The 14,432-nt window shown below is 37.0% G+C and overlaps 1 protein-coding gene across 1 annotated transcript in view; it reads right to left on the bottom strand.

Moving 5' to 3' along the window:
* The window catches only part of nell2a (neural EGFL like 2a), a 77,371-nt gene that overhangs the window by 47,294 nt on the left and 15,645 nt on the right, over nt 1-14,432 (bottom strand). The window contains exons 5-10 of the mRNA XM_077711222.1: nt 13,567-13,663; nt 10,035-10,107; nt 8,725-8,807; nt 6,814-6,942; nt 3,445-3,547; nt 53-144 (exon numbers count right to left, since the gene is read on the bottom strand). Coding sequence (XP_077567348.1) covers nt 53-144; nt 3,445-3,547; nt 6,814-6,942; nt 8,725-8,807; nt 10,035-10,107; nt 13,567-13,663 — 577 coding nt within the window. The remainder of the gene's footprint in view (nt 1-52; nt 145-3,444; nt 3,548-6,813; nt 6,943-8,724; nt 8,808-10,034; nt 10,108-13,566; nt 13,664-14,432) is intronic.

Raw genomic sequence — 14,432 nt, forward strand, 5'->3', positions numbered from 1 at the left:
TATATTTATCAAGTCTAGCGGTTGGGAGGAGATAAAAAATGAATGGGTGTACCTTGCACTCAAAGAGGAGACACCTGCCCGAGGAGTCGCGTACAGCCTTTTGATCGCCCTCCACCATCTCCCTTCCCCCGAACAGGCAGACGGCTGTGTGATAAAAAAAGAAGAAAAAAAATGAATCATTTAAAATGCAGCAAGTGAGGAAAACCACATTTGTTTGGAAGCCATTAAAAACGATGGGGAGGATTATTTGGAGGTTTATCGTATTTTCACGACTATAAGGCGCCCTTAAAAGTCTTCAATTTTCTCCAAAATAGACAGTGCGCCTTATAATCCAGTGCGCCTTATATATGGAAAAAAAACAAAAAGGAAAAACCACCACTGTCGGATATTAAAAAAAACAGAAACGCCTGAAGTGAAACAATACTGTTAAATATGAAGATGCCATCTTAGTTTAAAACATATTCCATCATATCGCTCCTCCCCCACTGCAATATTTTAGACCAAAAAATCCAAAACATCAACAATGGCTGGCTCTAGAGGTGACTGTAAAGCTGCTTCATAGACTGTAAAGCTGCTTCATACCTGGAAGTCAATAGCAATTACCGTATTTTCACCACTATAAGGCGCACTTAAAAGTTTTACATTTTCTCTAAAATAGACGGTGCACCTTATAATACAGTGCGCCTTATAATACAGTGCGCCTTATAATACAGTGTGCCTTATAATACAGTGCGCCTTATATATGGAAAAAATGTCATTCATTGAGGGTGCGCCTTATAGTGTGGTGCGCCTTATAGTCGTGAAAATACGGTATTCTTCTTTTACATGAAGTAAGTAGTACAGGATCCGACATAAGTAATTATAGTTTTTCCATTTGTGTGTGAATTTGTTGATAATTGTCATTTATATTTGATGAGATTTTAATACTGAGATTTTATAATGTGGCTCCAGTTTTTTTAACTAGTTCTACAATGTCTTCTGTGTCTTTTTATATAAATGGATTAAAAGAACTGGATTAAAAGCCATAAATATTCAGTTTTTTTATAGATCTGAAACAATGTTTATTTTAGCTTTTTTTATATATTTTTTTGATTTTACTAAATGATTTTTGAACTAAAAACACAGAAAATTGGTTTAAAAAAATTACAATTAATGATTTAAAAGGGGGAAATCAGAGAATCCCTAAATATTCATTTTTATAGATCTAAAATAGTGATTATTGGAGCTTTTAATCATTATGTTTCATATTAAAGTGGAAAACAGAAAATATTTGTATATATTTTTAGAATTTACAAAATGATTTTTGAACTAAAAACACAGAAAAAATGATTAAAAAACACTATTGATTTAAAAAGGGGGAAAATCATGAAATTTAATATACATCTATACTCTAATTTGATTCTAATACAGAAAATCGGATTTTGTCGGATTTACTTTCCCGGGCCTCACAAAATGAGGCGGCGGACCAGAATTTGGCCCCCGAGCCACCACTTTGTCACCTGTTTTCGATTACGATAATTGTGAAAAAGTTGGACGAAGAAAAAAAATCACCATACTCGAGTCTAGCCAATTTAAAAGTGTTCAACCAGTTAGCCTAGCATACACGTTTTTGTCCAAGGACAACCTACAAACTCCAGAAAGTAAAAAAAACTAACCTGGAATCGAACCTGTGACCCTAAAAGTATGAGGCTGGTGTGCTAACTACAAAATAACAAGGAAGAGAAACTATATGGTTGCTCTTGACGACCCTGTATGCCATAAATATTGTTATATACATAAATAATAGTACGTATTATTTTCGTTTTTCTGACATTTGTCCAAAATTAAGAATTTAAAAGATTAAAAAAACAAAAAACAAACACAAAACACTCATAGATTCAAACTTATTAAACTGAGGTTGCAATGCATTATGGGTTTTGTGCCACGATTATATCGATAAAACTAACCAAGCTGCCATTTTCCACCTGTGAAGGAAATAGTGTTACTTTTAAAAGACGCACAGGTTGCCCTATTTGCCTTTAACATGGCTTTAATTCGGGGTTAATGGGGTAAGAACGGCAGGGTGAGGAAAGCTAATATCCTGCAAAATTCCATTTTCACTCGAGAGGGGAATTGGGAGCTGGCGGATCGTGAGCTGCTTCATAAGAGTTTGCTGCTGCTGCAATTCCTCCCTCCTTCCCTCCAAAAAGAAAGAGTAAATATTGACACAATGTATTGGATAGAAAACCAAAAGCGCACCACCACTGTCAGTTATAAAATGCTATTAAATATACCGTATTTTCACCACTATAAGGTGCATTGCATCATAAGGCGCACCCTCAATGAATGACATTTTTCTCATATATAAGGCGCACTGTCTATTTTGGAGAGAATTTAAGACTTTTAAGTGCGCCTTATAGTCGTGAAAATACGGTAATTGCTATTGACTTCCAGGTATGAAGCACTCACTACTACACAGTCACCTCTAGAGCCAGCCATTGTTGATGTTTTGGATTTTTTGGGTATAAAATCTTGCAGTGGGGGAGGAGCTATATGATGAAAGAAAACTAAGATGGCATCTGCATATTTAACAGTATTGAGTATTCAGTTCAGGCGTTTGTGTTTTTTTTTTTTATATTCGACAGTGGTGGTTTTTCGTTTTTGGTTTTCAGTTTTTTTCCATATATAAGGCGCACTGGATTATAAGGCGCACTGTCTATTTGGGAGAAAATGTAAGACTTTTAAGTGCGCCTTATAGTTGTGAAAATACGGTACTAATGCCACCTTAGTTTACAAAATCTTCCATCACAAAGCCCCTCCTCCATTGCAAGATATTTTCACCCAAAAATTCCAAAACGTCAACAATGGCTGGCTCTAGAGGTGACTGTGTAGTTCCCTTCCAAAATAGTGCAAAATTAACCAAAGCTGGAACTCAATACCAATTAACATTCGTGAACTCCCATCTCTGAACCTCTCAGCCAATCATATTAAAGCCTGGCTATTAGACCAACAACATTGCCATCATTAAAACTAATACTATAATATGTCATAATTCATCTTCAACCTACACAAAGGACTAAAGATAGAACTCAGCCCTCGGCTACAATCTTACATATTTCCATCTACATGCTCATTAACATGAATATGAATGTCTTCATTAACATATGCTGTCCCTTATTAAATCAATCCAAGTCCAACTTAACGTACAGCTCATAAAAGCCGCCATTTAAACGTCACAATAAACGAACTGTGTTTTGAAGGCCGTTCATGTTGGCAGCAACATTGGAGATGCGCCGTTACGACGTAGCTTAGCAACGCGGCAGAAAGCCAGTCAATAATAGCCGTGGCGGGAGGCGTGAGCTCTCACAGTCAAGCGTACGTTACCCATGTGTGTGTATGTGTGTTTTTGTGTGTGTTTTTTGCAGGTGGGTGGGAGGTAACCCGGGTTAAGAGCGTTCCACTCACGCTGACACTCCTTGCAGCAGGCGCCCTTGACATAAGCCGCCAACGTGCCCGCCGGGCACTGGGATGGCGGGCAGGAGATGGCCTCACATTGCACCGTGCCGTTCTGATGGAGAAATAAAAAAAAAAATAGGAGAAACAAGTGTGTTGGTAGAATAACATTTGAAAAACAGCTGGGGTGTCATAGACGTTTAAGTTCATCGTTAAGTCGGATCAAACACGGACAACTTGCTAAATAGAATAGACTAGACATGATGGATAGGCAAACTACGGCCCGCGGGCCATATAAGGTCCGTTGGGATTTTTAATCCGGCCCGCCGACATTGTCCATTTTTTAATTTATTTATTTTTGCACCAAAATGGCGGTGTAACGCGGAAGCCAGTGGCAGTAGCTCTGTCCACTTGACTTTGTACTTTATACTTTTTACTTGACTTTGTAATTTATACTTTTAAACTTGACTTTATACTTTATACTTTTTACTTGACTTTGTACTTTACACTTTTTACTTGACTTTGTACTTTATACTTTTTACTTGACTTTGTACTTTACACGTTTACTTGACTTTGTACTTCACACTTTTACTTGACTTTGTACTTTATACTTTTTACTTTATACTTTTTACTTTATACTTTATACTTTATACTTTTTACTTTTTACTTTTTACTTTTTACTTTTTACTTTATACTTTATACTTTTTACTTTATACTTTTTACTTTTTACTTTATAATTTTTACTTTATACTTTTTACTTTATACTTTTTACTTTATACCTTTTACTTTATACTTTTTACTTGACTTTGTACTTTATGCTTGACTTTGTACTTTATACTTTTTACTTGACTTTGTACTTTATGCTTGACTTTGTACTTTATACTTTTTCCTTTACTTTGTACTTCATACTTTTTACTTTACTTTGTACTTTATACTTTTTAATTTAATGAATTGTGATGAGTATGTTAATACTTGAGTCATTTTTTCTGTTTATGTTTCATATGTACTGTTAACGGATGCACTTTTTTAGATGTATCCCATCTTGTGCTGACCCTGCCCATCTGGCAATTTTTTAAAGTCAATGTGCCCCCCCCCCCCAAAAAAAAAGCCCCCCTAACCACCAAATTCTTTCCAAAAGCTCCCCAAAGATTGATCTCAGTCATAATTTGAATGAAAATAAATACCTATCAACCCCCCAAAAAATTCCTTAAAGGGAAAGACAACACCTGATCAAAGTACACAAACATATTTTTTGTAAGAAACTAATGTCCAACAAAAATCACAACACACACACATCTCAAGACAAGACTACACTCATATCTCAAATTATATTGCAAATCTTCAACATAGTAGCTTACAATCTAAATTCCAACCATCGGCTGAATGTGTAATTTAATTAAACGCTATCTCTAAATGCGTTTGGGCCTTTAATTAGCACGGCCTTCACGGCTAAAAGGCCCGCCCGGCAACATCTATGAAGCCGCTATGCCTAATTGATAACATCTTCTCGGCCGACCTTTGCATTTGAAAAGGTCACCGCTAATTGTAAAGAACGTATCTCGCCTAATTCCGTAATTGCGGCGCGACGGTTGCGGGCGAGCGAAGCCTTCCCATTGGCTGAAAAGAGCAAAACAATCCCCAATGATGATGTCTGTCAGAAGCAATTAGGCGAGTGTTGTTTGGAGATAAGCGATTTCCTAGTTGGACTAATGCGCCATCTACAGCTGAGCTAATAAAACCATAACGGTAATTATTGTGAAATTATTTTTTGTCAAAAATTATATTTTAAATCTGTAGTTACCGCATCTGTCCACCACGGAAAGTGGGGGCGCTGTTGCGGACCAACGCTCGGGTGAAGAAGAAATAGATGACGAAGATACATGTTTTTAGCATGTTAGCAATGGTGGTTAAAACGCGAGTATGAACGCAAAAACTAGGCCAAAATAAGCAATTGAGATGCAGAATAGTAAAAAAAATCCAAGTGACTTCTCCCTGGTGTTTTCTTTCTCATTATTATAAATATTTTTAAACACGTTATTTCGGGTTAAAACGGGTTAAGTTCACCCTACTTTTTTTATTGTATTTTTATTTGTCTGCAGGTTTTATTTACTTTTTATAGTGTAAGGAAATAGTTGTTTTAGAATTATTGTACAACAAATCAACAAAAAATATTTTATATTGTCTTATAAATTAAGGTAACATTTACTTTCATAATTTCATAATAGAGAAACATCATTTATTTACTTATTCAAGTTTGAAGTTTCAATTTGAAACAAAAAATGGTGATATTCATCAAAAAGTATCAAAAAATGTGATTGTTATTGTGATAATTATCAAAAAAACTGATATTTTTATCATAATAACAATGTTTGTCATATCACCCAGCTCTTATATCATATTCTATAGTTCCATCATCAAAACACAGAATGACTGACAGGGGGGCGGAGTTTACTGCTACGCTACAAGCGCCACATCGCTAACTGCTCCCATTCCGCTTATTATTTTGAGCAATTATTCCCACGTTCCTCCACGCAAAGTAGACCCCGGAGAAGTCTGAAGCGGCACTAACACTCCTAACTAATCTGGCGGTGCTTTTCATGCGTTTGAGGTTTGTAATACATCTCGCCACGGTTGCTAAAGCAACCATTTTGCACATGAAAAGTGCTGATAACCAAGTACAAGAGAAAAATACACAGGCTGCTTTCAATGTCAGTCTACGGCACCCCCTCATTAGTGTGGAGGTGTGCTTTGGTCTGTTTTCGCGGACGCTTACGGGGCAAAAAAAGATAAGCCTTCACGCTCAATTTGGACAATTAGGGAGTCTTTGTTAACGTTTATACGCACGTTTTAAGCATCAGGGAATGAAAAGATGAATGAAATGTGTAATTGAAAAGTCCATATTCATTCATTTTTTTTCATTTTTGGAAGCATTTATCCTCAAGGATCACAGGGGGGTGCTGGAGCTTATCCCAGTTGACCAGGCTGGGGCATACTCTGAATGGTTGGTCAACCAATCGCAGAGTAAATGACAACTAATGATAGCTATGGGTAATTTAGCATTAGCATATAGCCTAGCATGCATGTTTTGGGGGTGTGGGAAGAAACTGGAGTACCTGGAGAAAACCCACACAAGCCTGGGAAGAGCATGAAAACTGCATATAGTAAAGACCAATCTGGGTTCGAACCTAGAACCCAAGATATACAAGTACAATGAGATTTAAAATGACCACATTGACTTTAAAAATGTGACAGATGGGCGGGGTCAGCACAAGATAGGATACATATAAAAAAGTGCATCCGTTAACAGTACATATGAAACATAAACAGAAAAAAATGACGAAAGTATTAAGATAATACAAATGAAAAGGGGAAGGTCCTTACGATACACGTGCAGTTCCTGCATCCGTCCGTCCAGGCCTCGTCCTCCCGGTAGAGCACCCCCTTGACGCTGCATGTCCTCTCACAATAGCAGCCGTCCAGCCCATTCATCTTCTCCTCCGCCTTGGACAGCTGGAAGACAAAGACGAAGAGAGTAGGAGGAGTCTCCTTAATGGCTGGATTTGGACGGCCAGTTTAATCACATCGTTAGAGACAAGGGGACATTTTAGCTACTTTTCTTATTCACATCTACTTACCTTACTTTATCATGTTTTTATAGCAGAGTTTGTATAGTATCCCATTGAAATATTGATGCATATTTATTGCTAACATCAATTTGCATTTTTAATGTTAAATGTTGATTTGGTGAAATTTTTTTAATGACAAATTTCTACCGAAATATGTCATTTAATTACCCCCCCAAAAATATAGTTATTTTTCTATAAGTGAGGTTATAGCAAATGCAGGGGTGGGCAAACTACGGCCTGCGGGCCACATTGACTTTAAAAATGTGACAGATGGGCGGGGTCAGCACAAGATAGGATACATATAAAAAAAGTGCATCCGTTAACAGTACATATGAAACATAAACAGGAAAATAGGACTAAAGTATTAACATACTTATCACTCATAATTCAAGTAAAAAGTATAAAGTACAAAGTCAAAAGGAATGTATTAAGAAATATTAAAATATACCCTTGACTTTATCATCATTTTTTAGCAACAAATACAGCCTATATGCAACAAAATACAAATCAATATTCATTTTCCCTCTAATGCATTCACTTTTTTAAAAGAAGCCCCCAAGAAAGCCACTAGGGCGGCGCAAAAGAGCCACAAACTACAATTGCAAGCACTGTAGGGGTGCCAGAGCCAATCCCAGCCTACTACACAGACACTAGCTACCGACCAATCACAGTTCAGACATGTGGACTTGCAACCTTGACCTAATAGATGTAAATTTAATTCTCTAAAATCCCTGCGGGCATTTCCAGAGTTTTACGGGAATGAACAAAAGACACATTGACCTTCAACTCTGACCTCTGGTGGAGTGGGCATGCTAGTGCGCGAGAGGGGTATTCGCAAGAGGCCCTAGAGCAGGGGTGTCAAACTTTGGTCTGCGGGCCGAATACAGCTTAATTTGAGATCAAGCGGGCCGGACCAGTAAAGTCATTGCAAAATGACATAGAACTAACAATAAACCCACTTTTTTTTCCTTTGTATTAGTCACTAATACTAAGAATTAGTGAAAAAAAAATAGTAAATTATCCAAATGTTTATTAACAGAATTTTCCTTTTACATTATGAACAATATTTTATGAACAAGAGAATAACATAAGAACATAAATATCATGTCATTTCATGTTGTCTGCGCGTACTAAAACACTGCGCCCCTAGCGGAGAATACAAGAACTACACATTTTAAAGAAAATTCATATTTTTTTTATACAATGCAGCTTTCTTCCCCGGGCCGTACCAAACCACCAGACGGGCCGAATTCGGCCCGCAGGCCATATGTTTGACACCCCTGTATTAGTCACTAATACTAATAATTAGAGCAAAGAATGAGTAAATTATCCAAATGTTTATTAACAGAATTTTCCTTTTACATTAAGAACAATATATTATGAACAAGAGAAAGCATAAGAACATAAATACATGTCAATTCATGTTGTCTGCACGTACTAAAACACTGCGCCCCTAGCGGATAATGCAAGAACTACAATTTTAAAGAAAATTTGTATTTTTTTATACAATGCAGCTTTCTTCCCCGGGCCGTACCAAACCACCAGACGAGCCGGATCTGGCCCGCGGGCCGTATGTTTGACACCCCTGCCCTAGAGGCATGTAAGAAAAAAAAATACTAGGACAAACAGAGAGAAGAATAATAGGAGTTGTTATATATTTCTTTACCTTACTGGATGTTTTGGCAAGGACGTCCTGGAGCTCCATAATTTTTTGTACAAGTCCGTGGAAATCATTGCAGGTGGGACAGGCTAAATGATGAGATAAAATGAAGTCATAAAAATGAAATCTAACAGAATAGAATCGTGAAAAAAATGATGATGATCCTTGACAAATGCGTTTTGTCACGGTTGCGTTTTTGGTGACCAATCGTTTAAAGAGGAACAACAAGTTGAACTGCTTTAAGCATGAAATTGTTGAAATGGAAGGGCGGCATGCCCTCGATTCATTGTGTTATGTCCATCTTTGTTGTTTCTTTGGAGTGGGAATGGCGTTTGGAAGTGAATTGGTTCTGCAATTGGTAAGTGGATTTGGAAATTGTCAGAAAGTGGTGTAATATGCTAATTCAATTTTCGGCTTCATTTTGCTTGTTTTGTGCTTCATTTGTGAGCCTTAAGCAACAGATACCAAAATGTATTTATTCTTTTTCTGAACCGCTTTATGCTTGTCGCAGGGGGTGCTGGAGGCGGGTTAGGGTTTCCACACACAATTTAATTGCATCACCATGTGTACATAAAATTATGGTGACTACTACTGACCTATTATGTTGGCTAATTCTTTAATTGTTACTTTATTGATTATTAATTTTCTCAGTTATTTATTGATAATTATTTTTTTCTATTTGTTAATTATTGCTTATTTATTTTCTGATTTTTATTTATTTTATCAATTTTATGTATTTTCTCATTTTTATTTATTTTCATCATTGTTATTTATTGATTATTTGTTTTATCATTGTTATTTATTGATTATTGATTTTCTCATGGTCATTTATTGATTATTTATTTTCTCATTGTTATTTATCAATTATTCATTTTCTCATTGTTATTTATTGATTTTTTATTTTCTCAACATTATTTATTTTCTCATAGTAATTTATTGAGTATTTATGTTCTCATTGTTGTTTATTAATTATTTCTTTTCACATTGTTATTTATTTATTTTCTTATCGTTATTTATGGATTATCTATTTTCTCATTGTTGTTTATTGATTTTTTATTTTCTCATTGTTATTTATTTATTTCTTATCATTATTTATTGACAATCTCATTTTTATTGTTATTTATTGATTATCTATCCATATCTTTGTTATTGTTGTTATTTGTGCACTTTTTGGTAACACTTTAAATCCCATCCTACCCTCATAATGACAATAAAACCATTCAATTCACCATAAAAAAAAAACATACCACATCAACAACTATATATAAATTCATTTTCAAATTAAAATTAAAGCAAGTTCTACTTCTAGCACTTACTTCTGTTCAGGTCTGGACACTGTGCAATATATCCTTGAGGCATCACCAAAATGTCAACATCTTGCATCACCCCCTGAAAACATACACACGGGAGAAAAAAAACAGTTAAAAAGTAAAAGCAGTACAGTGTTCCCTCGCTTATCGCGGTTAATGGGGATGAGACCCCTGCAATAGCTGTGTTTCCGCGAAGTAGGCGTGCCCCTTCAAAAATGCTTAAAAAAACGCATAACACCAAGCAAAAACATCGTAGTAGTCCGGATGGAGGATCTTCTGCAGTTTTTTGCACATAAGAAACATGGTTATTGGGATTTGTGAACATTTTTTTGGGCGGTGAAGATGCGCCTGTAAACAGCCATGACGTCATCAATACCATTCCTGAACTCTCACCATGTTATTGATCATTTGTTTGGCCTTTTTTGATGCAATTACTAATTCTTATTGAATATTTGGTTTCCACCTCTTGTAAAATGATGTAATTCATCATTTTAACTTAATATCTTTAAAATTTGTATTTATTTTTTCCTGAAAAAAAATCTGCGAAGCTCTGAGTCCGCGATAGCTGAAGCGCAAAGTAGCGAGGGAACACTGTAGGAAGAAATGTGTTTTTATTCCATCTGATGATAAAATCTCTCTGGAATAATCATGGCCACGGCGACAGTGACGGTGGTTACAAATTCTATCTATTTGGCCACTCACACTCGGAAAGGATGGCGGCGAGCTGTTTCCAAACTCTGCAAATAGAAGTTCCCACCGACGAAAGTCATAAAACTCCGTCTCCATGGTAACCACGCGTGCCTCCACGACCTCTAATTTGCCTTCATCCAACAATTCAGTGTCTTCGTTTCTAACGTAAACGTTAACGATGCCACCAATCAATCAGGGTCACATGACTGCACATGATTATTAAGAGTATTTTCCATAGGAGAGGTTTTTAATTTTATTTTTTTACCTTATGGAAGTACATTTTCTCATCTTGTAAATGAGAAGCAAGGATGTATTTTTTGTGGCTGAATTTATTGCCAGTCACACTTTTATTTTATTACTGTCAGCACATCATTTAATTCCTGGTTTTTATTCACATCAATATTTGATTCATGATGTTTTCACTTAGATTCATGGGAGTACACATTACAGCAATAAAACACAAATAAAATTCAGTTTTGCTCCCGCTGCCATTTTTTTAAACATATGTGACATTGCGGTAGTGCTAGCATCAAACATACGCTAGCATGTTTGCTAAAGGAAGTTCTACCAAGCACTCAGCATGTTTGCTAGCGTATGTCATGCTAACACAACCATCATGTTGTACTAGCATGAAACATAGCTAGGTTAAGTCATAATAGCACTACCATATTGTTGTGCTAGCATAAAAAAATAGGATATAATGCATGTTAGCGTATGTCATGCTAGTACTATGGTGATGTTGTGCTAGCATAAAAAAATAGGATATAATGCATGTTAGCGTATGTCATGCTAGTACTATGGTGATGTTGTGCTAGCATAAAACATACGCTCGGCTGTATGCTGGCGTATGTTGTGCTAATACTACGATAATGTGTGCTAACATGAAACATACACTCGCCTGAGTGCTAGCGTATGTCATGCTAGGACTACTGTAATGTTGTGCTAGCATAAAAAATAGGATATAATGCATGCTAGCGTATCTCATGTTAGTACTACCAAAATGTTGCGCTAGCAGAAAAAATAGGATACAATGCATGCTAGTGTGTTATGTGAACACTACCATAATGTTGTGCTAGCATAATACATAGGAAATAATGCATGCTAGTGTATGTTATGCTAACATAATGTTGTGCTAGCACAAAACATAGGATATAATGCATTATAGTGTTTGTTATGTTAACATAATATTGTGCTAGCATGAAAAACATATGATCGCCTGTGTGCTAGCATATATCATGCTAGTACCTCTGTAATTAAGCCCAATTGAATCATACCTCCTTATGTATATGGGAAAAATACTTTAAATAGATGTAAGTGGAAAATACGCGGCAATTTCACCTTTCATTAAAAGTCAACTGACTTCAAAACAATGAATGGACCACTGACTATTGATTTCCACACGACTTCTAGACATAAAAAGTAAAGATAATAATGCAAAAACTTTCTGGAGACTCTCTCAACACAAAAAAAAAACTTGGTCTTGTCAAACGTACGCTCGATCACTGTCAGGGAGATTAAAATAGTCAAAAATATTACTGATAAAGTGCGGCGTTATCCTAGTCAGATGCGTCATGGCGTTCTACTCTGGTGCCATTGTCGGTTTGACTTTGCCTGGAGTCGGATTCATTTTTCTCTCATCAATCACAGAATAACCAAAGCGTCTACCATCTTGTGTAAAAGTCCACGGGAGAGCGCTGAAACAAAGTACAATGTTGACAAGACTCACAGCTCCACAAAGCCTTGACATTGGCAGCGCTGCCTGCAGCGTTGATTGGGAAATCGTTAGTCTCCCGGAGAGCTCCGTAAAATTGAACGCCGCTCGACCGACAAACCGCCGCTTAAGGTCATGTAAACCAGACGGAGGTCCTCGCCCGGGAAATGTGAGCCAACGTTTGGGGCCTCGTCTTGGCCGTGCGCTTGATTGATCAACAATACCACGGAATAAGGCTAATGAGTGCGGTCCGGAGGCTATTTAACGATTTTTTGCTGGGTTTTACCGATGTAATTGCGCCAGGCTTTGTTGCATTCGGGAAACAAAGCCCATGGCAGACGGGATGAAGCTGGAATTAAGAAAAAATGGCGGAGCCGTGAGAAACCTTGGTCATTAAATTTGTCGTGAATAAAAAGTAAAAGTTTCCCTGTAATTTTTCGTTGCACTGGGCAGTAAGACAAGCTATCTGAGTGCATTGAGTACCAGTGAGAGAAACACCATCCTTGCTCACTATGGGTATACACCAGTATCATACCTGGCATAAGCAGGTGCATGTCAATTTTCTATCTAATTTTTCATGTAAAACATGCTGTAAAACACGAAAAACATAAAAGTGGACAGAGCTACTGCCATTGGCTGTCGCGTAAACGGCGCCATCATGGGGAAAGGGGTAAAATATATATATATAAAGGTAACGTAGTAAGCATAATCAACCGGAGTAGGTCGATCAGGTTTTTTATTTTATTTTTGTGATTATTTTCATCGTATGTTTTTTTTGTGGGAAAATGGCGTAGAATGACGTAGACAAATATTTTTGTAACTATTTTTTTTGTAAATCTGCAATACAAAAAATATATTTTTGTACTCCCGTTATTGAGTAAGATTCCAAATTCCAAATTCCTAAAAAGAATCATAAACCACTAAAAATTGGATTTTATTTACTGCGCGGCATATGATTGCTGCTGCGCGGAGAAGACGAGAGTAGTGCGCAATTGGGAGCCATATGTGGCTCTTTTGTTGAGTGTTGAGTTATTTTCATCAAAAAAGTTTCCCGCCCCTTGTACTAGACACACCCACAAACAAGTAGCACAGTTTTAGATAGCGTCATAACCGCCATTTTGAAAATTAAGCGCTCACCTTGAAGAATCCGTGAGCGGAATTGCGCTGTCCGAGCCAGAAGGAGGCGTCGTCTGGGATATCCGTGTTGGGGGCCTCTACCACCCGCTCGTAGATCCTATAAAAGACAAAGTGGAATTGAAGCCCAGTTATTTCCCAAAGGCCGAATGGTTGGCCATCTTTGCAATATATCACCCCCTGCTTTATAGAGTCCAAATTAAAGGTAAAACACTTCCCAGCTTTTAAGTGAATAGTGTTGAGTTATTCAGGACGGGAACACTTTAAGATGATGGCGTGTGGTCACGTCACGACACCACCGACTCACAACTAAGTGCTCGTACATGGCATGGTCACGCCACAATGGCGCCATTGGGGCTCAATTCAACATGATGGGAAGATATATTTTCCCATTTTCTCACATTTATCAATTATCTTTGCACACAAATATACTTTTATAATATTTTGCTGCTGCGGTCACGTTGCAAATTTCCAATTGGAGTTTGATTTTGTTTTGTTTTTTTAATAGAGGAATAAAAACCTATTAATGAACATATTACATGTCAACATGTTAGATTATGTGGCTCGTTAGGTTAGTGTGTCGGTCTCGCAGTTCTGGAGTCTTGGGTTCAATTCCAGGTTGGTCTTCATAGCATTTGTTGTTGTTTTGTGTGAGTTTGCATGTTTTCTCCGGGTTTGCGTGGGTTTCTTTTGGGTAATACACAGTGAGGACCAATTGGGGATCGAACTCGCGGGCCCTGAACCGTCGGGCACACGCAGTAAACACTTGTTTAGTAAAGTATAACCTATCAAATTTAGTATAGTAACCCCAGAGGTCCTTAAAAGGAAAAAAAGTACAGTAATCCCTCAGTTATCGCGTCTTCACTAAT

This window comes from Stigmatopora nigra, unplaced genomic scaffold (assembly GCF_051989575.1).
Source record: "Stigmatopora nigra isolate UIUO_SnigA unplaced genomic scaffold, RoL_Snig_1.1 HiC_scaffold_25, whole genome shotgun sequence".
NCBI lineage: Eukaryota > Metazoa > Chordata > Actinopteri > Syngnathiformes > Syngnathidae > Stigmatopora > Stigmatopora nigra.